The 22135-nt window shown below is 57.5% G+C and overlaps 10 protein-coding genes across 34 annotated transcripts in view; 3 read left to right on the top strand and 7 right to left on the bottom strand.

Annotated features, from left to right (window-relative positions):
* Nucleotides 1-7: 7 nt before the first annotated feature.
* Nucleotides 8-3417, bottom strand: H310_10981. 2 transcript variants are annotated; one of them, XM_008877507.1, is made up of 5 exons: nucleotides 3111-3417; nucleotides 2895-2933; nucleotides 2758-2835; nucleotides 945-2638; nucleotides 8-899 (listed from the first exon to the last, which is right to left on the bottom strand). In XM_008877507.1, exons 1-5 carry the CDS (start codon nucleotides 3391-3393, stop codon nucleotides 51-53), a joined length of 2943 nt encoding a protein of 980 aa, XP_008875729.1. In that variant the 5' UTR covers nucleotides 3394-3417; the 3' UTR covers nucleotides 8-50. The 2 variants fall into 2 exon arrangements, with proteins under 2 accessions (XP_008875729.1, XP_008875730.1); XM_008877508.1 differs by lacking the exon at nucleotides 3111-3417 and having other exon boundaries at nucleotides 2895-3023.
* Nucleotides 3418-3511: 94 nt separating this feature from the next.
* Nucleotides 3512-6396, bottom strand: H310_10979 (hypothetical protein; the record flags this gene model as incomplete). The annotated part of the gene is made up of 8 exons (XM_008877505.1): nucleotides 3512-4500; nucleotides 4564-4749; nucleotides 4851-4953; nucleotides 5001-5095; nucleotides 5144-5602; nucleotides 5661-5757; nucleotides 5806-6024; nucleotides 6077-6396. The coding sequence occupies 8 exons, from the start codon at nucleotides 6394-6396 to the stop codon at nucleotides 4222-4224; spliced, it is 1758 nt and encodes a 585-aa protein (XP_008875727.1). The 3' UTR covers nucleotides 3512-4221.
* H310_10980 (hypothetical protein) lies at nucleotides 3541-4163 on the top strand (the record flags this gene model as incomplete). The annotated part of the gene is made up of 1 exon (XM_008877506.1): nucleotides 3541-4163. The coding sequence occupies exon 1, from the start codon at nucleotides 3570-3572 to the stop codon at nucleotides 4161-4163; it is 594 nt and encodes a 197-aa protein (XP_008875728.1). The 5' UTR covers nucleotides 3541-3569.
* A 99-nt stretch (nucleotides 6397-6495) lies between the features above and the next one.
* H310_10978 (hypothetical protein) lies at nucleotides 6496-9589 on the bottom strand. Of its 19 annotated transcripts, XM_008877494.1 has the most exons (14): nucleotides 9422-9589; nucleotides 9235-9375; nucleotides 9098-9183; nucleotides 8854-9040; nucleotides 8744-8797; nucleotides 8325-8660; nucleotides 8197-8277; nucleotides 7954-8085; nucleotides 7470-7859; nucleotides 7312-7413; nucleotides 7170-7264; nucleotides 6870-7119; nucleotides 6724-6809; nucleotides 6496-6670 (listed from the first exon to the last, which is right to left on the bottom strand). In XM_008877494.1, the coding sequence occupies exons 1-14, from the start codon at nucleotides 9560-9562 to the stop codon at nucleotides 6586-6588; spliced, it is 2166 nt and encodes a 721-aa protein (XP_008875716.1). In that variant the 5' UTR covers nucleotides 9563-9589; the 3' UTR covers nucleotides 6496-6585. The 19 variants fall into 19 exon arrangements, with proteins under 19 accessions (XP_008875716.1, XP_008875718.1, XP_008875724.1 ...); XM_008877496.1 differs by having other exon boundaries at nucleotides 6870-7264; XM_008877502.1 differs by having other exon boundaries at nucleotides 6724-7119.
* A 127-nt stretch (nucleotides 9590-9716) lies between these two features.
* Nucleotides 9717-15696, bottom strand: H310_10976 (hypothetical protein). Of its 6 annotated transcripts, XM_008877480.1 has the most exons (10): nucleotides 15377-15696; nucleotides 15287-15329; nucleotides 15062-15232; nucleotides 14332-15021; nucleotides 13585-14286; nucleotides 13078-13488; nucleotides 12196-13029; nucleotides 11452-12150; nucleotides 11229-11393; nucleotides 9717-11105 (listed from the first exon to the last, which is right to left on the bottom strand). In XM_008877480.1, the coding sequence occupies exons 1-10, from the start codon at nucleotides 15556-15558 to the stop codon at nucleotides 10452-10454; spliced, it is 4551 nt and encodes a 1516-aa protein (XP_008875702.1). In that variant the 5' UTR covers nucleotides 15559-15696; the 3' UTR covers nucleotides 9717-10451. The 6 variants fall into 6 exon arrangements, with proteins under 6 accessions (XP_008875702.1, XP_008875701.1, XP_008875703.1 ...); XM_008877479.1 differs by having other exon boundaries at nucleotides 11452-13029; XM_008877481.1 differs by having other exon boundaries at nucleotides 11229-12150.
* Nucleotides 9829-10317, top strand: H310_10977 (hypothetical protein; the record flags this gene model as incomplete). Its single annotated transcript, XM_008877485.1, has 1 exon — nucleotides 9829-10317. One exon carries the CDS (start codon nucleotides 9829-9831, stop codon nucleotides 10315-10317), a length of 489 nt encoding a protein of 162 aa, XP_008875707.1.
* Nucleotides 15697-16976: 1280 nt separating the features above from the next.
* Nucleotides 16977-17656, bottom strand: H310_10975 (hypothetical protein; the record flags this gene model as incomplete). The annotated part of the gene is made up of 4 exons (XM_008877478.1): nucleotides 16977-17097; nucleotides 17148-17371; nucleotides 17479-17521; nucleotides 17562-17656. The coding sequence occupies 4 exons, from the start codon at nucleotides 17654-17656 to the stop codon at nucleotides 16977-16979; spliced, it is 483 nt and encodes a 160-aa protein (XP_008875700.1).
* Nucleotides 17657-18323: 667 nt separating this feature from the next.
* H310_10974 (hypothetical protein) lies at nucleotides 18324-18942 on the bottom strand (the record flags this gene model as incomplete). Its single annotated transcript, XM_008877477.1, has 3 exons — nucleotides 18324-18517; nucleotides 18541-18652; nucleotides 18718-18942. The coding sequence occupies 3 exons, from the start codon at nucleotides 18940-18942 to the stop codon at nucleotides 18324-18326; spliced, it is 531 nt and encodes a 176-aa protein (XP_008875699.1).
* Nucleotides 18943-19233: 291 nt separating this feature from the next.
* H310_10973 (hypothetical protein) lies at nucleotides 19234-20295 on the top strand (the record flags this gene model as incomplete). Its single annotated transcript, XM_008877476.1, has 4 exons — nucleotides 19234-19682; nucleotides 19728-19816; nucleotides 19884-19982; nucleotides 20030-20295. 4 exons carry the CDS (start codon nucleotides 19234-19236, stop codon nucleotides 20293-20295), a joined length of 903 nt encoding a protein of 300 aa, XP_008875698.1.
* A 323-nt stretch (nucleotides 20296-20618) lies between these two features.
* H310_10972 (hypothetical protein) overlaps nucleotides 20619-22135 on the bottom strand; it is a gene marked incomplete at both ends in the record, with an annotated part of 4398 nt that continues 2881 nt past the window's right edge. The window contains 4 exons of the mRNA XM_008877475.1: nucleotides 20619-21158; nucleotides 21211-21536; nucleotides 21587-21739; nucleotides 21801-22080. Coding sequence (XP_008875697.1) covers nucleotides 20619-21158; nucleotides 21211-21536; nucleotides 21587-21739; nucleotides 21801-22080 — 1299 coding nt within the window. The remainder of the gene's footprint in view (nucleotides 21159-21210; nucleotides 21537-21586; nucleotides 21740-21800; nucleotides 22081-22135) is intronic.

Here is a 22135-nt window from a genome sequence, read left to right as displayed (position 1 = left end):
CAAACACAAGGGACAAACAACTCGACCGTTTGGTTCGTCTCTCGCCTGCGCTAGAGTTCCAAGGCGGTGGTGTCGCCGTGGTTGGGTTCACGTGCTTCAAAGGTTGGCGGGGAGGAGGGCACGAGAGCAACATCCATGACCACGTCGTGAGGATCTTTCAACAAGCCGGGTGGCCCTTGGGGACGTACAGCAGTTGGCCCGTCGTCGTCGGTCGATGACGGAAAGCCGTCAGGAGGTGGCGGAGCTACGGCGGGCGGTGCGTCTGAAAGTGGCGCATTGCCGTCGACGGGATCGGAGTCGACGTTGTCCGTCGTGCCAGTCAAGGTCACGTTGTTGCTGGAGTGGCTCGTTTCCGCGGCACCATCGCTGTCGTGCACGGGGCACACGTCGCTGTCTAAATCTGGAGGCGCAACGAATAACTCAGCGGAGGTCTCATCGACGTCGAAGGGCTGAAAGGAGGTCGCGGTCGACTCGCGTCTGCCACTGAGGTGCGTGTCGGAGGTGCGGCGAGACGACAGGAACCCTTCATCTTGCGGCGTCGACGCACGATGGGTCAATACACCAGTAGTGGGGATCGTCATGCCGTCGTCACGTTGCTCTTGCTCATCGAGGGAACGTCGAGCGGAGTCAACATGTCCGTGGCATGCAGTGTAGTCACAGGTGTTTGGGCGATCCCTTTCGTCATCCATGCCTTTGGATTCGTCACATGAAATGGTCGCGAGGTCGGTGGCACGCTCAGGCTCGTCGGTAGCTCGCGGGGACGCCGCAATCAGGTCGGCGACTTGTTCAGGCTGGGTCGACAACGACTGTTTGCCGTCAGGAGTCCCGAGGTTTCGCCTGGCTGTGGTGTCCTTTGGCGTGCCATACAGCACGTCGGCGAGAGTGTCGGGGCTTGCCATCTGCACAGACTCGGTCACTGATCCTGCTCTGATCCTCGGACGCACCTGTTCTTGAATTTCACGCAGAGACTGGAGGAGGAACTCGCGATGCTTTTGCGATGTTACGCGCTCGTCTTCCGTGGGGGCAATGCGCTGAAAGCTTATATTCGCCGTCGACGATGTCCTCGATGGCTTCTTGTGGGCCTTCTTCGCAAGGGAGCTCCCGTCGCTGTCGTCGCGAAGAGTTTGCACAACGGCGTACGGATTAGGACCGGCTTTCTTTCGGGGACCACCGACGTCCGTCGTCGGGCTGCAGCTGCTTGGCGTAAACGAGGGGATAGCCGATGCAGCGGTCGAGAGTTTTGACGCGCTATCGACCATGTGCCGCAACGGATGGTGCTGCGACAGCGTCATGGACGATGCCGATAGTTCGGCGAAGAACAAGTCTTCTTTGGACGTGGTCGTGAGCGCCTTGGTACTGCCAAGAGCTGCCAAAGGGTTTGGCACCATGGTGGTCGGTTGCCGCCACGCTTCGGGGATGTATGGAGCCGCACTGGCGGGATGCGAGGCTGTCGTCTCGGCTGCAGGAAGCCGAAGGGACGGCGCAGACATCGACGACCGCAGGACCTCTGGCGGCAAGTGGCGCTGCACGTGGTCTAGTGTGGTGTGGTCGATGCGCTGTGGCAGTGACGGCGGTGTCTTGAACGTGTATTGGCTCTTGGCCATGGAACTGTGCTGGTTGTTGCACGGCGCACTCGGCACTTTGTGCGGCATCCATGCCGAGTCCGGGAGGTGTTTTCGAGGTGTGCCTTGCTTTAGTGGGGGAATCTCGCGCTGTGGCCGCAGCACGGCCGGGGCTTCCTGCCGCAATGTGTTGACTTCCAGGGCAGACGTCGAGTAATCGGCAAAGACGAGGAAGCAGTCGGTGCACACTGCCGTCGTCTTGTAGAGAAAGACAGGGTCGTGAGAGAATCGCGCAAACTCGTCCACTGTCAGGTGCGGGTGCAGAGATCGCAGCATCGGTGGGATCGTCACGTCTGCTTCTGTGATGGGTTTTGCGATGGTGGGTCGACGGGTTGCTGCCGATGAAGTGGCAGACGTCATGCCCCGTTCCTGCACACTCCCAAAGCCAACGCCGCCCGCTGCAACGATGATTCGTTCGTCGGGCGGCCACAGCATCGCCGCCGTCGGCCCGGGTCGCCGCAGCATGTCAACTTTCATCGCGTGGAGGAGCTGTCGAAAATGCTCCAAGATTGCTTTGTACGTGACTGTCGACGCGACGGACGATTCGATCGAGGTGCCACACGACCGGCACGAGGTAAAGTGCCGGAGTTTGGCCTGGGGCTTGCCGTCCGGCATGATGTTCAAATGCACAAAGGACGGGACGTGCGCGTCCGAGTTGATGTCAACGGGCTTGCTCGCGTCCGTCGACGACGCTGCTGCGTGGGCCAGCCGAACCGACGACGACCAGAGGAACCACACTTTGTCGTTCGAGTCCGTCTTGAGGTGCAGCACCATGCGCGAGATGCGGTGCTTGTGAAACGACACTTCCATCACGTGGTCCACAATCTGCTCACAGAGGTACTGAATGTCCCCGGGAAGGATCGATCCCCGGACAGGATCGGGGTTGCTGTACGCGTCGGCCCCATCGAACGTCACGGCGCGCTCGTACAAGCCATACCGAACATCGTGGAGGCGCCGCACGTTCGTCTTGCGCTCCAACAGGCACATCTTGGGCGTCCAAATCGCTCGAATCATGGCTAGACATGTCACTCGTATGAGAATTTGGGACGACCACCAAGTTGGCGCTGCATGGAGCCCATTGCCCTTGGTCCAGCACTTGCGACGAGTGCAAGGAATCGATCCACGCGTCACTTACAATTGCACGATCCCTTGGGGACGACGAAGCGCTGCAACACGCCATTTTGGATCTTCTGTCGGGTGTACAAAAAGTCCTCTGATGCACATGCCATGGCGTGAGAGACAACCCATGAGATGGCGGCTCGCGCAACGTACTCAGGCCATCTGCGTTAAAGTACTCGATCGTCGGCGCATCTACACACACGGACTTATTCGTTCGGGGGAACGAAGGACGATAGATGAAGGTCATGAAGACAAAGCACCGCCTGCGGCATCGCAGTTTGAAGCAGCAGTCAAGTCATGGGTTTCACGCGGGCGACGATGCCGCCATCGTGTTGAATGGTGCTCCGCGTGACGAGATCGCAGTCGTACCGTTGAGCATGTAGATGTAGTAGGCGACAATGTCGACGCCGCACGACTTACGACAAAACTCCTTTTCGATCTGGACGTTGGTCAAGCTCGCCTTGGCCTTCTTCTTGACCTTGCCCGACTTGCTCGTGAAGTACCAGAACGCAGGCTGGGTGAACTTGTACACGACTGTGTCCGGCATCAACAGAGACGGCCCGCCGCCAAACTCGTCTTTGCACCACAGGTAATAGAACAGATTCTCGACGACGCCGTCGCCTTCGAGGCTCCAGTTCCCTTCGTGCTCCATGGGCAGTACCGCGCGATGTTGTAACGATCGAACGTAACGCTTCTCACGAAAGTTTCGTTTGACTGCTCTCAAACGTCCTCTTGGTCGTTTCAGCGTACTTAAATGAATGCGACGAACAGTCGCCCCGTCGAAATCTTTTTCCCGACACGGTGGCCAGCCGACGACGACGGACGAAGATGGGCAATCAGTTGTGCGGGTGCTGCCGATCGGGTCCACCGCTGGACGAAGACTTGAATGGTCTCTTGACTCCAAGGAAGGAATATGTTCCTCCGACAACGTGCACGGTGCAGCGGACGGTGCTCAAGGTCACGCACCCCACCACTCCACGGAAGACTGGACTAAAGGAACGGTATCCACAAGAAAGCACATCGAAAGTCGAAGAACCCCGCGAAGAAGAAGCTGCGACTACTTTGACCACCGCCGCCCGTGCCGAAGATGTCCGTGCGCGGACTCCGAAACACAAACACATCCATCATCGCCACCCCCATGCTGGAAGCAGCGTTACGTCGGCCGAGGAGGGAGCCCACGACGGAAGCAACCACCACGAACGCCATCAACGTACACGATCGCATCAGGACTCGGACGGCGGCGGGTCGGCGCGGTCTGTACACTCGAGCAACCATTCGTTGGACTCGCCGTCGAACGCTTCCGCCGACGACGACGAGTGGACGACGGCCGTGTCACCGAGTTCCAAGAAAAAATCAAAACGTAAGGCCAAGTACGGTCGCGCCAACTACCGCGCCGACTCCGCCAAGCGAAACGCTGATTAATCCGTCGTCGTTGTAACAGCTCAGTACATCATATCCATGGTCGTGTGAGTACAAAGAATTACTTTGGGATGCGCTGGATGTGCTGCAGCAGCTGCGCTTCCGTCAGACTCCCGTCGAGTCCACCCATGGCATCGGTCCCGACAAATTTAAACACGGGTGCGTCCGCTTCGAACCCGCCGACACCGTACGCCGCTTGCTTGGGTGTGAAGATTAACCCTTCCACGTTGTGGGTGACCTTGGGAATGAAGTTGCGCAGTAGGTGCTCCGTCTTCTCCAGGCGGAAGTGGTCCTTCATTCGGACGCGGAACGTCTCCTCGGCCCCTTCCAGGGCTCTGTCCTGCACAGGTCGCCACCACAATCGACCGATCAATGATTGTCGCGACGACAGCTGTGCACGTACCGCCTTGCGAGGAAGAATGATCTCGTTCTGGAGGCACTGCAATCGTTTCTCGAGCTTGCTCTTGTACACAGGCGACCCTTCCCACGCAATCACGTCAAACGCGAGAAAGCGCAGAACGACGCCATTGTCTCCGTCGCGGTCTTCCACGAGCACGCCATCCACAAGAGTCTTGTCGGTGTTCTCGTGCTACTCGGGCCAGGCCGTCAGTCCTTCCATCGTTTTCTTTTTCAAGCTAACAGCCAGCGCAACCTCCAATGGCGCATTCAATTCGATCAGGCTCGTCGTACCAAGGCTCGTTTGCGGGGAAATTTGACGTTGATTTTGGTGAATGTCATGGCGCGGGAGACAAGGTAGTTGGCGTCCTTGAGCGCCAGAATCAAGCACCGCTTCCTGCAACACCATCCATTGAATCCATGAATGGTTGCAAGCCACTGTACCCTCGGGCGCGCCATGTGACCAGGTACTCCTTTGTCAGGGTGCCTAGCTCGCCCTTTGCAGGGTCTCGAATGTGAATCATTGTCAGCGACGTTGCCTGCCCAGCATCGTGTGAAGTCAAATATCTAATGCTTGCAACGCGTACTTCGCAGCCGGGAAAGCCGTCGGATGCGCCGCCCGTGAGCTCTGCAATGACTGCCACAAGTCGTTCGTGCTCAGCGGACGCGACGGGTACAGCTTGACCAAACGCAAACGGTTCGACTTCGTCTTCCCACGTTCGAATCTTTCGTTTTTTCGTCGGCGCTTTCTTTGCCTCGGGCATGCGGAAGACTGGCGCGACCGCTGGTCGGTAGCTCAGTTGATGCGACGTTGCCGAAGCAGATGCGGCATTTGGGGGTGCATGGTGGGGTTGCACAGGGGCTGATGGGGGTGGTGCATGGCTGCTGCGGACGAAAGGGTGCGCCATGTCCTCGTCAGTCAATATGTCGGCGCCAACAACTTCTGGTGAGTCATCCACAGCGACTGGGTCCCACGACGGAGGGTCGGATCGCCGAATGCGGAGACCTTGCGGCTTGAGCGTCGAGTAGTACCGCTTGTAGAGTCCCTGTGCGCAGAGGGCTGAGAGCAGCGCATAAAGGTTTCGAAGGACGTTGTAGACTCACTTCCAAGCATGGAGTAGAGTAAATACCCATGGGGTTGCTCCGCTTGTACGTCTCCAAGGCATCGTTCAACGACATGCCTTTCAGTTCGACCAGGTAGCTGTGGGACGGTCGCTGTCAGGTACACGACAAACATCTCACACCTTACCACACGATCAGAAACGCCGCTGTGTTGTACCCACGTGCACCGAACACGGCGATGTTTTCGTCCCGTCGGTCGCCGGCAAAATGTTGTTGCACGCTCTGGAGAAACTTGCCCACGAACGATTTGGATGGAACAATGTCGGTTGGTGACGCATCATGGCCTGCATCGGCGTCGGGATCAGCGAGAAGTTTGACGTACTCGACGTCCCAATCGTTCCATTCCCTGTTCTCATAGTCAACGACTCGTGGTGCCACAACTTCAACGTTGAACGTACCCTCGTTCGTGGTAATATAAACCATTGCCCGAGGCGTCAATAACTGTGGCTACGTTGAGCAGATTCCCCCGCTTCGCCTGTTCGATGAGAGCTTCCATGAGGTCCGTGGGGGTGGCGCCTTTGAACGTGGTGTCGTAGTGCACTTCATACAACGTCGACAGTGGCGGACGAATCGGCACAAGGCGCTCAACCAAACCTCCAAATGGAGGAGTCTTTTGGAACACTTTCCATTCATGGTCAGTCCATTGCAGCAAACGGCGTCCGCCCGACGATGTTGCGGCCTTGCTCTGCCGCTTGATGGCGGCCTGGATCCGGTCCATTTTCCCCGCCTTCTTGTGTACTTCTACCTGGCGACACCTGATTGGCTGGATTTGAATTGACGTCGCTTGGTTGGCTGAAATTCCCGCAAGACAAACCTCTTTTAATGAATAATGCACTCCAAAGCATATTTAGGTTTAGACGATAGATTCTCGACATGGATAGGACCTTGGAGCGAGGTCGCTTCCAGCCTAGATGTCCTTGGCGGCCACGTCCTGGCGCATTCGCTGAAACGACGAGAACTGAGAGATATCCACACCAAATGCAGTAGAGTTCCTATGCACAGGAGTGAGTCGCAAAAGCATGGAAGGGAATGCAGCGAGCACTACCTGGCAAGTTCTTGCATGTCCAAATGCAGCTGTTGCCGCATCTTGTCCGTGTCCGATATAGAATCGTCCAAGCTGGACGAAGTGTGCTACAACACCACCGAGATCAAGATATTGAGGTGTTGGCTCTATCGAGCGTATCGGCGTACCATGAGGCGCTGGTTCTTGCGGCTCTTCAACGACTCTTCCAACTCGGTGGCAGACTTGAGTAGCTCCGACGCCAACGACGCGTACATTTCCATTGTCGTCGACAACACGTCCGCACTCATCGCATATGCGCCCAACGAGTCGCGCCACTTGTCGAGGAATGCGTGGAGCGGTCGCGTCACCGTCGCCACGTACGACGACGGCGTCGTCGGCATGGGTTTGTTGGTCATCTGGTACTGTCCTTTGATCGTTCTAACCATGACATGCCGTCCCAGACTCTTGGGGCTCGTCGGACTTCGTACCTTACGGCAGGCAGGACTTTTTTGCACTCCTCCGACACGACGATGACTGCCACGTCCCAGCACATGCGCTCGAGAAGCTCCAGTGCTTGCATCGGCTGTGCTGAACGTGAGGCTAGGTAAAGTTCGTCACGGCAACTTGTACCTCGTCCACAAGCTTCCGCGCAAATTCTGTGGCAGCTTCGTCCGACGCCAGCGCCTCTCGCGGCACCTTGGACGCGATCATCCCGACCAAGTCGCGCTTCACCTGCGACCTCCAAACTGTCAGTCGTTTGGCAAGTTCCTCCCAACACGCAACCGCACCTGCAACCCAAGGCGGTGCAGGTCGCTGCCGAGACAGAACACGTCGTCGCATGTCGAGAGCCCGGCGTGGTGGACTTCCGTCAAGCTCATCGTCTTGGCGTTGCCTTGGGCAGATTTCACCAAGGCCAACGCTTTCTCGAGCGGGTCGCGCCAGTACGATGCATATTGCGACAACACTGTCAGCGAATACCGCGCCGAGGCCGCGACTAACGGCGCCAGGACAACGCCGTCCGACCAGGTCTTCACCAACACTTGCCACGTCGCAGTCGTCACTGGAAACGCAAAGGAGGACGAGTGGCTGTCGGACGTTGTCGGGGGCACGAACGAGTCCAGTGACCGCATCGTCGACTTGCTCACTGCCAGCGCCTGGTTGAGTTCATTTTGACGCAGCTACATACAGAACCAAGTTCAAACCATTGGCGTCCATGCCGTGGGTGGTGTGCGCCAACGAGATGTTGTCCACAGCGCGGTGGAAAAGCAGCACCTGCAAGTACACGACAAGGTTCCACGAGTCACGGAACGGCTGGACGTGCGTCGTGCGGAAGCGTTGGGCAGCTACCGGCGTTGCACAGAGCTGCTCCAACGACGTCGCAAACGACATGGACGTTGTAAAGTTCTACGCGATGCACATGGATACCATGAAAAGGATGCAGCGATGGGGTCGGTGTGCTTTGACGACATCGAGCGTATCGATTGGAATCGACTAAAATCGGGGACTGGAGCTTACGTGGTGGAATCGGTCGGGGTTGGCAGGCGTGAATACTTCGCCCAACTTGGCGCGCATCGTGTCGACGACCGGCGTCCAGATCTGCGCGATTCCAGTTGATATCATGCCGAATATTAGTTCTAGCGTACGCTGTGGCCAAGGAGATCGACGCTCGTGCTGGGGTTGCCGCCCTGACACACTGGTAGCACCAGCACTGCCCCGAGCTTGCGTTCGACATATTGGAGAACAGCCGCGTAAATCCCCGAAAGGCCCTCACATGATCCGCGGTGCCGACCGTCCAGTCGACCTCGTGTCATCGTCTCGTCGAGGAACGGCTGCATGACGAGTCGGGCGACCATGGCTTCAGCGATCGATGCTTCTTGAAGGAGCACGTAGGCGCGAAGGAGGTGGTTCACGTTGGTCGTGTTGATCACGTGTTCGCGAGCGTAAAAGCTATCTGGGACGATCTCTGTCGCGAGTTCTGCCTACAACAGAATATTTTAGCTCCGAGATGCAATGCACCGTGGGGATGTTGACGGAGTGGGCTGTGTAGCAGCGACAGATATACCTCGAGGCGTTGGCGAAGAGTGCGTTCGACCAGTGCGAGCCGTGGCTCCTCGGCCTATGATCACGTTAAGTATGGAGCAGATGTCACATCTTTGCGGAGGCGTTGTGTACCGAGATGGTCGGGACGTCGACGCCTTGTGCCAATAGACTGCCGAGTTCAAGGACAAGCCGCGCAGCTCGTTCGAGGAGGGTCGATTGCTCGGCAGAAATGAACGGAACATCGACTTCTGCATTAGCAGCATGAGAGATCGACGCAATCCCAAGCAACGACTCGACCGAGTGGAATTTCTCGGCAATGCTACAGCGATGACGACAACACATGTCATGAACGTCTGGATGGGTCAGGATGATGTACGTGATGCTGAGCTGCAGATTTGCCTTGTGCGTTTGCAACTGCGCTAACTGCGCCACGTGGGCTTCTGCTTTGTGCACCAATGTATGCTACGAATACTGTCACCATTGCATATATCGATAAGGTGGGTTGGCACTCACGGCGGCTGCCTTGACAGCATGGACGCGTTCGAGGATGTGCAGCAGTGGACTTCTCAACGATAAGACAGCACTGTTCACTCCTTTGAGCTTTACGGACAATTGCAGGAACTCGGCGTAGTCTTTGTCGATGATTGCGACGAGCTTTCATTGGTGTCACACGGAGGGTCTTAAATTTAATGACACACACCTGGTTCTCGAGCGACTGCATAAAATTTTCCAGGTCATGGTGCACTTGAACAATTGGGCTACGGCTTTGGCATTCTTCCAAGAATGTCGCGGGGTGGAAGTCGTCTGCTTCGAACGCCGCTTCCTCGAAGCAGTATCCCATGATGGCCGAGCCGATTTCACATCTCACGTGGCGCGATGGGGGTATCCGGATAAAAAAGTCCGAATAAACATGGACTACTAATAGTAGTACTAACAGTTTTGAAATTTCTAGAATCGGATACCTGGTGCGTGAGTTTGGTCTCATTTCCATTTCGAGAGTAACGTGGGAAAGGAACGGTCGCCGAAGCCGCGGCCCTCCTCCGTGACCTTTACTGCTATCAGCGTGTCCACTACTGAACAGTCGTCATCAAGCACACCAGCATACCCATGAGCTCTGACGAGTCCAATTCAAAAGACGCCCCGCTCTCGGCGTTGCATTCCAACATCCGCGACAAGGGCACGAATGCATACTATTACGCGCATAAGAAACGATCGGGGGCTGACGACCATCAATGGGACGGTCAGTGCGAACCTCGATTGATTGCCAAGTCGGACAGCGTTATCTCTGTCTCCACGGATCGCCCTATCACTTCATACGCATGGTCCGACGGGAAGAAGTGCGCGACCGTGTACATTGACATCCCAGCAATTGCCAGTCATCCCGACGAATCGATCACTTTGGACTGGTCGGCGCGGGAGCTCGAGGTTCGCATTCGAGACTTTGATCCGTCGGGAGCGGACCTCGTGTTCAAGATCAAGTACTTGTATGAAGAAGTGATGGGTGTGACGTTGAAGAAGAAGGACGACAAGATCGTGCTGCGGTTGGTCAAGGCGAAGGAGCTCACTTGGTACACGTTAAAGAAAGATCATCCTTGAGCACCCCACGCCCGATGGCGCTTGTCCATGCCACATGCATCCTGCCCAATTCTCCTTCATATGACTCGAAAGTCCGACACTTCCACGGCAGGATCAAGTACATCTATTTACTTCCTCACGCATCGGTTGTGTTTCTATGGCGTCTCGACAGACTCGGTGAACGACGGCACCGGCATGAAGTACGTTTGTTCGATCGCATCCACGAACCGACGTGCGTATTGCTTGGGTTGGACGACGGTCGGCGCGGCTTGGCCTGCAATCATCGTGACACTCTTCCCGACACTCTCCATGCGCTTGAGAAAGTCGAAATGGCGCAGGTAGTCAATAATCCCGACGAGGAGGACGCGGTTGGTGGTCGTGACGGTCTTGTCGTCGTTGGCGACAGGCACGTTGGACGCGTACCCGATCACGAGCGAATAGTCCATGATGTTGTTGTCGCTGAGGAACCGCGCGTCGTTGCGAATCGCGTCGACGAGCTTGGTGTACGACCGGCAATGCAACGGACACGGGAGGCCGAGGTGGCGCTCGAGGAAGTTGCCATCGAGGAGGACGTCGGGGTGCGCGTCGTGGGTCACGAGGTATCGATTTCGCGTGCTTCCCTTCAAGTCAAACACTTGGTCGACGTGCGGCGCGTTGCAAAAGATATTTTCCATCACGACCAAGTGCTCCGTCCACTTCTTCGTCGTGACCGTGTACACACCCACGAGCTTGCACAAGACGCTGTTGGCACTCTCCGCTTCGACTTTGCCAATGTAGGCAAAGTACGACAGGGCTGACGCGAGGAAACTCTACACCGACATCATGAGCGTCGCCCGCTCGTCAACGTGGCCCTTCGTCCAAGGCTCGGCATGGCTGCTCTCGCCCACCCCAAAAGCCAACGGCGCATGGAGGCGGTGTGCATCGAGTCGTACCTGCAACTCGACTTGGCTAATGTACTTGATCACGAACCGGTCGTCGGACGTGCGAAAGAAAGTCGCGCCAGACTTGCCTCCTTTGGCGCTCCAGTGCTGGCTGGTCGCAAGCGACCTGACAAAGTCGACGAGGCCCCCGTAAAACATGCACCGCAACGCTTCAAACTACGCCGACAACATGTCAGGTCGCGACGTGGTGTCGGTCTACGACTCGTGGCACGACCTGGAGGGCGTAATGCACTTGGCACGTAAACTCGACATCGCTCGACGACACCTTGAGCTTGACCGTTGTGTCCACCGGCGACGTCAGGAACTCGCCAACATGGTCATGCTCGAGCGCGGCGCGGATCGCCGTGGTTTCATTCAAGTACTCGGACGAATTCAACGCGTACGTGACGAACGAGAAGCGGAGGTGGTCGTATACATATACAACGCGGTCGTTTGCGCCGACGGGGAGGAATGGATGGCCTCCAGCAAACACGTCCGGGACAGCATGGTGTGGGTCCAGCGCCAGCGTGTCCATCGGCTTCTTGTCGCCGAGGAGGATCGCGCCGAGCGAATTGCTCAGGGCAGTGGTCCAAGACATTGGACTGGGCGACGACATGGTCACAGGGGGGGTCATCTCACCCGTCGACAACTCCTTCACACTGATCGGAGGCAGCGGCGGCAGGTCTCCCTCGACCGGCGCGCCTTCCGTGGAGGACGTATCCAATCCCAAGGCGTCGAGTTCGACTCGTGCACTCTGCGCCAGCGGCGTGGCTGGCATCCCGTCGACGTCCCCAACAGGCGCAATGTCATTCGAAGGCGGCGACGTGTCGAGTGGCGTCGCATTTGCAGAGAGAGACTTGGTGATCTTGTGTACCATTACCGACCAGTCGCAGCACGAATGGTAGAATGCCCGACGGACCGTGTTGGCGTCCACCTGGAACGAATCGTCATCGAACCACACACAAGCAGCGCTCCTTACCACCGACGACGCGTGCACGACTTCGCCATGCTCCATCAGGTCGGTGAGCTCGTTCATGTAGGTCTTTTGCGCTGTCTTCATGAGAAGTTCGAGGCACATGACCTCGCGAGACGATGGAGGCAGCGTCCTCAGCTTGGCGTAGAGCACGGCAAAATGGTTTGCCATCGCTTGCTTGAGGTCCGCGGCTTGCTGGCGCTGGTGGGCCACGTACCAATTCTGGTCAAAGTGCAAGCACTTGTCGTGCTTGATGCTCCACGGCTCATCGTGCATGTACTCGACGCGAATCGCCCGTTTCCCGCATTTAAAGTACAACAGGTGCTGTGTTTGTCCGTCATGTGGGCAGATGCAGTCGCGGGGGTCTTGGTCATGTCGAGACGTTTCGCTCGCTTGGCCTTTGTTCGCCAGCAAAGTTGTTGCGGCACTGTCGTCGCTCGATTCGAGCGGAATGGACTCGTAGACCGTGCACAACTCACTGGGACCGTGTCCAGGCATGGATTGAGGCCCTGGCACGTTGAAAATGGTCTCGAGGAACCGTGCAAACGAAAACTTGAGCGTCGTGACCGGCAACAGCCGAGGCGGCATCACCATCTTGGAGCACTCACGGCAGTGTCGCCAAAAGAAGATGGTTGGACCCGTCGAGTCGTCGTCCATACAGGTCCCGGAGCGCTCCAGTGGCTGGTTGTCCGAGGCCGCTGCAGCGGCGTGCTGTCCTTCCGTTCGTTCGATCTCAGTCCGCGCGACGTCTGGCAAGTGCTCGGTCGAAATGAGCACCGTCCCGTTGAAAAAACTATACGCTTCAAGGTGTTCGATCAGCGGCACTTTGCAGTTTGGGACCTACGTCCACACCCAACTCAGGGCCATCGGACAGTGCGATGCCAGTACCTGGCACTTGGTCGACGAGTCGATGCCTTCCTTCTGCAAGTACGACCCCAGCGCTTTGTCGTGTTTCGAGTAAAACGCGACCTCGTGCGGCTGGGGCCGACTGCATTGCGAAAACTTGGGCTTGTGCACCTCATCTCGATGCTTGAGCATGTATTTGATCACCTGGAATGTCCACTTGTCGTCTGGCTCGTCATCGGCCAAATTCGATCGCACAGGATACGCCAGATCGGCCAGCGCTTCGGCGCGCAGCATCAGGTCGTACGCGCGAGGAACGAGCTGCAGGACGAGTGCCTTGAGCGCGCGCAGCACCGCCTTGTTTGGTCCTTTCAGCAAAATCGTACATCCGGCTGACGCGTCGCACCCGTCGACAATCAAAATCGAATCGCGCTTCCACCCGCCAGGTTCCTTGGTCTACAAAGTTGTCAGCGCCGCCACCTTTGCGCATCCGATGGATCTTCACACATGCAGCGCATGGCGTCGACGTCCTCGGCAACGTATGAAACGTACAAGGTCGGCAACTCGCATCGGCATGACGGCAAACGAACCGCACGCTGTCCCGACGACGCTTGTGTCGTCGGGTTGCATCGTGTCGATGGACGGCACCATCTTGGCACGCGTCAGCCGTTCGAGACGGCGCAGCGTCGCTTCCTTCACCTTGAGGACGAGCGCAATATTGTGTAGCTGCAGTTGGTCTTGCGCGAGCCGCGACACACTCTGCTCGACAAAAACCACACTCGGCTTCACCGCCAAGATCTTGTCCACGAGCTGTTGGGCGTACACTGCTTCGTCGTTCAGCAGGTCTTCAAACTTGGTCAGCTTCAACGACTCACGATCCGTCACGATGCTGCCGCCCAAGAGCAGCACGCGCGGGTTCTCGAGCATCCGCGGCGCTTTCTTGTGGCTTACGTTCTTTCGACACACGATGCCGTGGATCACTTGGCCAGTGTACGTTGACCGTGTGTCGGTGGAAGGGACGTCGTCCGGGACTTCCGCGATCGTCTTGATGTGCAGCATGTCTTGGTGGTTGAACATCCCGTCTGCAGCGTTGCGGTTATACGTAGCTCGAATGAGGAGGTCAGTGGTTTCGTCGATGACGCGCTCGAGTTCGTCCTGGACTGCGACGCGATCTTTTGCATCCGGTAGCAGGGAATCGACCGCGGTGTCTAGACCCCGGACGAGCAGCTTGCGCAGCTGCCGACGGCCGGCCATCTACCATGCTATGAGTCTTCATCGCGATGGAGTCTGGCGCCATACCTGGTGGGCCTCGAATGGCGTGCACGGCGTGGGTTCCACTGGCGCTTCAATGTGGTCAGGGTGGTCGGCCCACAGACCCTGGCAACCATCCATGCCCTCGGTAAAGCTGTGGCGGGCGCTTAACCGGGACTTGGTCGAAGACAGCGGAGGCGATTGGCAGTCAAGATGATCTCGGTGCCAGTGCTGGTCCTGCGACATACTGCCACGACCACCGGATTCCTCGTCCACCATGTCCAGCATCGATGACGCCGACTTTTCCAAATGCTCTTCTGCGTCATGGATGGCCTTGAGCGCGGACGCGAGTTCGGAACTGGGACGCCGAAACAGGTGCGCATACAGCGAGTTCGACCGCTGCGCCGTGTCCGAGGTGTCGACGACTGAGGGCAAGACGGTGTCGGACGGATCGAACTCGAGGTCGAAGCCAGCCACGTTGCCGTAGTCAAAAACGGTCTGGCTCACGATGGGGCTCATCAGGCCAGGTGGGAAATCCATCGCGACTTCGGTCGTGTTGATCGCCGACGACGAATGGTTCATGTGGCATCGCTTGCATATGCGGACGTGAGTCTTGACGCCTTGCTCGATGCTCTCGACGGCGTATGGGCTACACGAGTGGCAGAAGATGTGGCCGCATCCTCGGCAGTGGTGCCGGCGACGAAAAATGTTGAACGATTCACCGCAGTCCGAGCACACCTAATGTGCATGAGTCGTAGACACCAAAGGCGGGACGCACCTTGCACACTTTATCGGGCATCCAGGTCTGCCGTGTGTGGGGTGATGTTGCTGCGCCGCGTTTCGCGGGCGACAGGACCGTCGGGATTATCAGCGGTAAGGATGGAGGTGGCACGGCGACAGGCGACAATCGAGGACCGGACGACCGCTGCGTTCGTTCGTCAAGAAGGTCCTGTTATTCGAACCATCCGTCATGAAGTACATGTCACCAAGCGACTGAACTCACCTCTACGTCGGACACTAATCCAGGCTGGGGAAAGCTCGTGAGTCTGTGTACGGCAGCATTAGGGCACAAGTAACGTCGCCTTAAGTGTACCGTTTTTCTGCGGGAGAGTGCTTGGCAAAGAGCGGATTCTCTGGGGCCTGGGATGCGTTGGGCCGACTTGACGTTGGCGACAAGGACGGGACCACGTCGATCGGAAACGACGAGTTCTTCGTCGCGAGCTCAATCATGATTTTCGAGTCTAATGACGACGAAGTTCCATGTAAGGAGGCCATGACGTTGCCCGGCAGCGAGTCGGTCGATCGGCGGTCAATTGCAACGGCGGCGACGGCGCTTCGACTTTGCCAGACTCACGTCCAAGCCTCAATGTGACATGGGCATCGAATTATCCGGATAAGTTGAAGAACAGCCCCACGATTTTAAATAAACGTCAAGCGCACTGCCATACAATTGAATTGATGCAGCCGTATCCGGATACCCACTTGCGCGGTTCGCTCGTGTACGTACCGTACTGTAGTCAGTAGCGGAGGACTCGTACGCAGAGCAGCACTTCGCTGGACATGCATCGAATGATCCATGCAAGCCTGCAAGTGGCAAAGGTAAGGATAGCGATGGAAGCGGCACATCGGACAGTCTCTCAAGAACGATGGCTGGTGCAGCTGTTTCGTTTAAAACGCCCTCTGTAGCTCTTTGTCACACGGTGTATGCAAAACTGCGCGGTTGATCATGGTGAATAGACGCGCAGTAGTACTAGTAGTATGTACTAGACGAATACACAACCACGCTGCAGTTGTCGACACACAACGCGGCCCGTGAGGTCGTCGCCCAGACGCCGCATGCCGACATCGTCGCTTCGAAAGGCATGCGGACGTTCAACGTGACGAATGCCGCATCCAAGCTGAGCGCACACTGGCCGAGGGTCCTCGTGGGACCGCGGATGTCGAGACATGTGCATGAGCCATTTTCCTTGGGCCATACATCAATGCACAACACAACGTTCTCTACGACTGTCATCGCACGCGCATGTAGTTCTGGTACTTGGAGTGTCCTCCTTCAGTAGATGGTCCGCCAGCGAGCCCCGTTTGCTATGGTGCTGCTAGTTGATGCTGCTACAACAACCGTACCATGGTCGGTGGAGTTGCAGCCTGCTCGGCGAAGATGTCTCTCAACGGCAGGGAAAACAACGTGCACAGTGTAATACCTGTGCCAACCTACGCTCATTCTCCGCCGTGCGTTAGGCCATCGGCACGATGCTCGGGGTCATCGCTCGTTTGGGCCACAACATCGTTCCTTCTCCAGAGAATGCCCAGCAACATAATTGTCGACAGGGGCCATCGCAGTTGCGTGATATATTCCCTCACACCTTGCCTCCTTGCAGCAGCATCTTTAGTTACCAAGCACAGCCACAACTGGATCAAGGGGAATCGGCTTGCCACCATGGTCGATTGACCATGCCACTGTTGGTCCACGTCATGGACTACCTCCAAGATGACATCGGGAGCGCGGTCGTGATCACTTGCTAGGGCTGCGTCGAGTGCATGCGGCGGTGGATTCTACTGGAATGGCAGCGCCTTGGTCGTAATGTGAATCAAGCATCTCACGGGGTCGTGGTCCGACAAGTCCGCGCTATCATGGCGTCTGTACTCGATTCATTCGACCTCGCTCTTGGCTCAGCGAGTCATCCTGAGCCCCATCATGGGCACACCACCCCGGCATCCACTTGCAGCCACCATGCCTCGACATTCATGACGGAATGAAACAAGATGCAATTCGTGTACGAAGGCACGCGTGGCCCGCCGCCGTTGGACGCTTCCCTGTGAGTACGCAGACGCCACTTTCGGTGGTGTGAGCAACGACGACGTACGGCGGAGGCGTCGAAATGTGGGGGGACGTGATGGCCGCTTCGCCAAACCCTGCACACGCCACAGGGAAAGGATGTTGGCCATTCGGTGCAGCGACCCGGTAACTCGGATTGTTTGGATTCGTTTGGCACGTTGGAGTCGGAAGTGGCACGTTAGCGATCAACGTGTCGAGGATTCGACATGCAAACCCGACGCCGCCTCTGTTGGATGTGCGAAATGGGAGAGTCTTGTCGCAGTTCACCGTCAGTCAGCCACCATGTCACGACGCCACCACATTGGCATGGATGGGCAGCGTGCATCGCTGTGGTTTCATCGCGGGCGAAGGGGGCTTACCTCGGACGGATTCGGCATGTCATAGTTGCCAGTGTCGACGTCTCTGGGCGACAAAAATCGTGATGCCAATGTAACCTTGGTACTCCAACACGGTGCTTTTCGATCCAATGCCTCGGCTAAACTCGGCAAACGTGGTGAGGGTGCTGCGTTCGAGGTGCTCTTTTCCGGCGGCGCGCATGGTCGTCAAGGGCAAGCACTCATGAATCACGTAGATTGTCGTGGCCGAGGGGAATCCGCTTGGCCTTGGCGCAGAGGCACACATGAGCGCGACGAGATGCTATCACGTCAACGTATCATGTCGCGGGGGGGCATGACCTTCGACCAAAGTGAATGTGGTTGCAAAGATCTATCTGGGGGGCATCATCGCCCAAGAACGAGTTGGAGAGCTCGCTGCAGGTTGACATTCGTGTGACGCTCCCGTCTTTGTCGGCGCCGAGGAGTGCGCGGCGCACCGCATGGACGACTCTGCCATGCGTTCAACAGGTCTGGATGTCGCTGTGTCAATCGCAACAATGCCACCGAAAACTCTGTGTCAATGGCTGCACACGCGGCGGATGCGAACGAAGTGCTTGTCGACAGCGCGAAAGGTTTGCACAACTGGAAACGACACACACAGCTGCGAATATGGCAGGGGGCGCTGGATTCTGGACGAGATATTGGAGGCCGATGCACCATGCATGGGCTCTACACGACGACGTCGATTCGTACGTACGCAGGCCGCTTGCTGGAGACCAGGGTCGACGCAGCGTCTTCGTTGTCTTGTCGGAACCATTCGTGACCATGGGATTTGTGCCGGGAGGACGGCGCAGGGGTGCCACTAAAGTCACCGGCACGTACGACTGCTTTCATTTGAAAACGTCGAGGCCGACGGGGATGGCGAGCGTAGTGATCCCGGCAGTGGCGGCAATCACCCACGGGAAGAAAAAGTAGATGCATCGCGTGCCGTACGAGTCCCCGACCCAGCAGTAAAACCCCGCAGGTCCGTGCTTGTCGGCCGCCGCCAAGTACAGCGAGTGACTCGACAATCGACAGCCCCAAACTGACAAAACAACAGGATCGAACCGACGCCCGGTGGAGTTTGTAGTCGTCGTCGCCCCAATCGATTCCCCGGTACCGACGAATCTGTGACTCGTGGCACAGACTCGTCACCGTCGCGGCAAGGGGCATCGACACACTGGACATACGAACAAACGAACAAGACGAAACGAACGGACGATTGGACACCATGCAAACACGCACCAGAGCGCGGCAGGACGCATGCACGACAATGCTCTGGACATTGCACGGCCGCGTGTACCCGAGCATGCCAAAGAGCTTGACTCGTGCGGCAGAGAGGTGGACGATCGATATGACGTGGATTGTGTTCGCCGCAAACTGTCGGTCCGACGAGATGCCAGATCGGACTGCGACCTGCTGCGGACGGACGGAAACGCACGTCAGGCTTTGTTCCGTCGGGATGGTCATGAGCTATTGAACGAGGTTGTGGTCGACATTCGGCCGTCTTGACGCATGCACAGCGCGCAGTGCGTTTGTTGTATCCATCACGACTTGCGAGACGGATGCGGTATTCCCTGGAAGGCGCACGGCGACGCGTTGTCAGAAAGGCGGCGCAGGGACGATGGTCATACGCTCGCCAAGTCCCGCGTGGGTGCGGCGTGGATGGGGCTGTGGACGTCGCCACGACCATCCATCGTTTGCGAGCCCCATCCTGCACGCACTCGACTGCGTGCATCACTTGAAAATTCTCCCACCGCCATGCACACCGCGTTGTTCGTCCTTGCCTTGATTGTGGATCTTGCTGCGTGTGCCTTTGGCCTGGACAACTCGACCAACAACTCGACCACAGACACCATCGCGGCGAGCGTCGAGACCGACCAGAGTGCGGTGGCCCAGTGGCAAGTCACGTTCGAAGACCACTTTGACCACTTGGACTTGACCAAGTGGCAAGTATACCACGAATGCTCGACCCACCACGACTGCATCCACAACGACGAGAAGCAAGTGTACCTGCGCGATCAAGTGTACGTCGACAACGGCCACCTCGTGCTGGAAGCGTCCAACGTGTCGCACTATTCGCCCGCGTCCGGGGAGCGCCACTTTCGATCGGCCAAGCTCGACACAGCAACGTCGTTTAGCCAGCGCTTTGGCAAGTTTGAAGCGCGCATCCGACTGCCCCGTGGAGCGGGGATGTGGCCGGCGTTCTGGTACTGCTCAGTGTGTGGCTTGTTGCGGTCTCATGGACGCTGTAGGCTCATGCCAAAGGGGGGGCAGTGCTGGCCCATGGACGGCGAGATCGACATCGTCGAGTATGTCGGGCAAACCCCCCAAACGATCTACGGTGCGTCCCCGATGCTGCTGCATACCTAAGAAGGGGCGACGAGTAGGCAACTACCACTTTGGAGGAGCGTGCAATGCAAATCGACACTACGACCCGGACGTGTGCGGTCCCACCGGTGGCGCCAGGAGCGATGGCTCGTTGTCCGATGACTTCCACGTGTACTCTGGTAAACGTCCATGTCGGTGCGTCTGCTGTCTGACCACGTCGTCCCAGTCGTGTGGACCCCGTCTTCCATCGCGTGGTACATGGACGGCCAAGAATTCTACCGCCTGCCCCCCACGCGTGGTTGCCGCCGCCCGTCGTCGCTTTTTCTTCCGTCCAAGCCGTTCTACCTCATTCTCAACTTTGCCGTGGGGGGGACGTGGCCAGGGGAGCCGACTGCCGCCACAACGTTTCCCCAGCGGATGGTGGTGGACTACGTCAAAGTGTTCCAGCGTAAGCACGTCCCATCGCAAATGCCAATCTTGTTGCACACGTGAACGGCGTAGGGCTGGCCACGACAAACGATGACGAGACGATTCGTTTTCCGCAGTGAATCGAATGATCGTCGTGCGCCGCGTCGTGGATTCGATGCTGGGGTTTTGAATACCAACGACGCCTTGGCATGTTTCCTGGCCATCTTCGCCCCGTGCGGGACGACGTTGTTGACAGATGACGATGACCAAAGTCGTCCTGACCTTGTTCACAGACAGCGTCCATGGCGGGTATTCTGATGGAGGAGAAAGGGGCTCGTCTGGCATACGGGATCGATCCCGACAAGGAGCACACACCCCTATCAACTCATACAGCTGCATAAATAACGTTAGCAGACGCATTCCGCCAAGTCGTCCGTGACTGACGACCGCTCCGACTGCACGTCTTGGGTGAATTTTCCATCTTCGGGCAACGACTCGATATCTGCCAGCGCGGGAAGCCCACGCAATGCCTTTGGGGACAACCCATTGAAGTGCACCGACCACGGCGGCCCCATGGCGTCGCACAACGCTTCGACAACGTCCGTCGTGACCGCGGTCAAGTGGTGGTCACGAAAGCCTTCCGTGATCACGACGGCGCAAATGCTGCGCAAGATGAACGAAACGCACGCGTCGACGAGGTCGGTCGCGTGGCACTGGTCAGCCACGACCCAGATCGCCATGGCATTTTGCGCAGAAATTTCGTCGACGAGGAAGCGCTCGACTCGTTTTTGGAGTTCGGGAACGCGGTACAGCGCCGACGCCACCAGCAAGTCGACCGCGTTGTGGAGGTCGATCGCAACTTCCTCCGTGTACAGAAAATGAATCAACAGCGAAAACGTGTGGTTGCTCACGTCCGACACTTCAATGTCTTTTTGCAGTGACCCGAGCTAGACAAATCCACGACATCAGGCAACGGGATGCGTTCGATTCGGGTCGTACGAGCCGTTTGAAATACGGGTTTTGCACACTGAGGACGACGCGGTTGGCTGCAATCTTGTGCGCCCCCACGGCAAACCAGACGTCGATGGTTTCCTTGTCGCGGTCGTACGTCTCTCGCAGCGACGGCACGACCACGTCGATTTTCGGATGGTACGATGACGGAAGCATGTGCTTGATCGCGTGCGCGACAATTCGATGGGAATACTCGCTGTCGTCGTGGAGAAGTTCCAAGAGAATGCCGATTAAGCCTTCCGGGATCAGCTTTGGCCAGTCGGCGGGGTCCAGCAGGTGCACAAGGCTCAGCATGACGTTCCCTCGAAACGCCCCTGCAAACAATCATGTTAATGCCTCGTTTAGCAAGCGCAGCTGCAGATACCAGACGCCGTGTCGGGGGCCACACGGAGTGATGCAAACAACATGGTTTTGAACTCGCGGCGGGCGACGTAGCCCCAAAAGTTCTTTAGGGTGAGGAGGCACACGCGCCACGCTGCCGATCCTTCCTCCATTTGAAGCATGTGCAGCACCGTGCCTGGTTCAATACTGTGAGCCATGGCGATGTAATTTCATTCATGTGGAATTATTCCACCGACCTTCAAGAATCAATTGAAGCGCTGTGGGTAGCCGCTGAGACAATTTGTGTAGCGTCCCGGCCGCCTTGACGGCAACAATTCCATCCGTCGAATGCAGCGCAGTCAATAGGATCGGGATCCCACCACCGCGCGCGAGCAGTTCGTGGTTCCGATGGTTTTCCATCAGGGTTTCGAGGACGACGACTGCTTTGCAATGGACAGCCACGTCGCGCCGAGCGTCGGCAAGGCCCGACAAGAGCGCGGGGATCGCAGACATCACACATCCGTCGCAGAACCGCTGCTTGTCGTCAAAGCCTTCGACAACCGCGCGTGAGAGCGAGCAGTCGTTGCATACA

This window comes from Aphanomyces invadans (assembly GCF_000520115.1).
Source record: "Aphanomyces invadans strain NJM9701 unplaced genomic scaffold supercont1.29, whole genome shotgun sequence".
Taxonomy (NCBI): domain Eukaryota; phylum Oomycota; class Saprolegniomycetes; order Saprolegniales; family Verrucalvaceae; genus Aphanomyces; species Aphanomyces invadans.
This window is presented reverse-complemented; position numbering and strand designations above follow the sequence as displayed.

Excerpts from the sequence above, each read along its gene's own strand:
- H310_10978 (XM_008877494.1), bottom strand. The coding sequence starts at position 9,562 with ATGGGATACTGCTTCGAGGAAGCGGCGTTCGAAGCAGACGACTTCCAC. Across the intron at positions 7,265-7,311 it reads CGCGGAAGCTTGTGGACGAG|CCGATGCAAGCACTGGAGCT; the intron begins GTACAAGTTGCC and ends CGTTCAGCACAG. Across the intron at positions 6,810-6,869 it reads GCAAGAACCAGCGCCTCATG|CACACTTCGTCCAGCTTGGA; the intron begins GTACGCCGATAC and ends GTGGTGTTGTAG.
- H310_10976 (XM_008877479.1), bottom strand. The coding sequence starts at position 15,558 with ATGGCCTCCTTACATGGAACTTCGTCGTCATTAGACTCGAAAATCATG. Across the intron at positions 13,489-13,584 it reads CGATGCGAGTTGCCGACCTT|ACCAAGGAACCTGGCGGGTG; the intron begins GTACGTTTCATA and ends ACAACTTTGTAG. Across the intron at positions 11,394-11,451 it reads AAGTGCATTACGCCCTCCAG|TTTGAAGCGTTGCGGTGCAT; the intron begins GTCGTGCCACGA and ends TTGTCGGCGTAG.
- H310_10981 (XM_008877507.1), bottom strand. The coding sequence starts at position 3,393 with ATGGAGCACGAAGGGAACTGGAGCCTCGAAGGCGACGGCGTCGTCGAG. Across the intron at positions 2,934-3,110 it reads CTACATCTACATGCTCAACG|ATGCGCCGACGATCGAGTAC; the intron begins GTACGACTGCGA and ends CCGTGTGTGTAG. Across the intron at positions 2,639-2,757 it reads CCCCAAGGGATCGTGCAATT|CCATGATTCGAGCGATTTGG; the intron begins GTAAGTGACGCG and ends TGACATGTCTAG.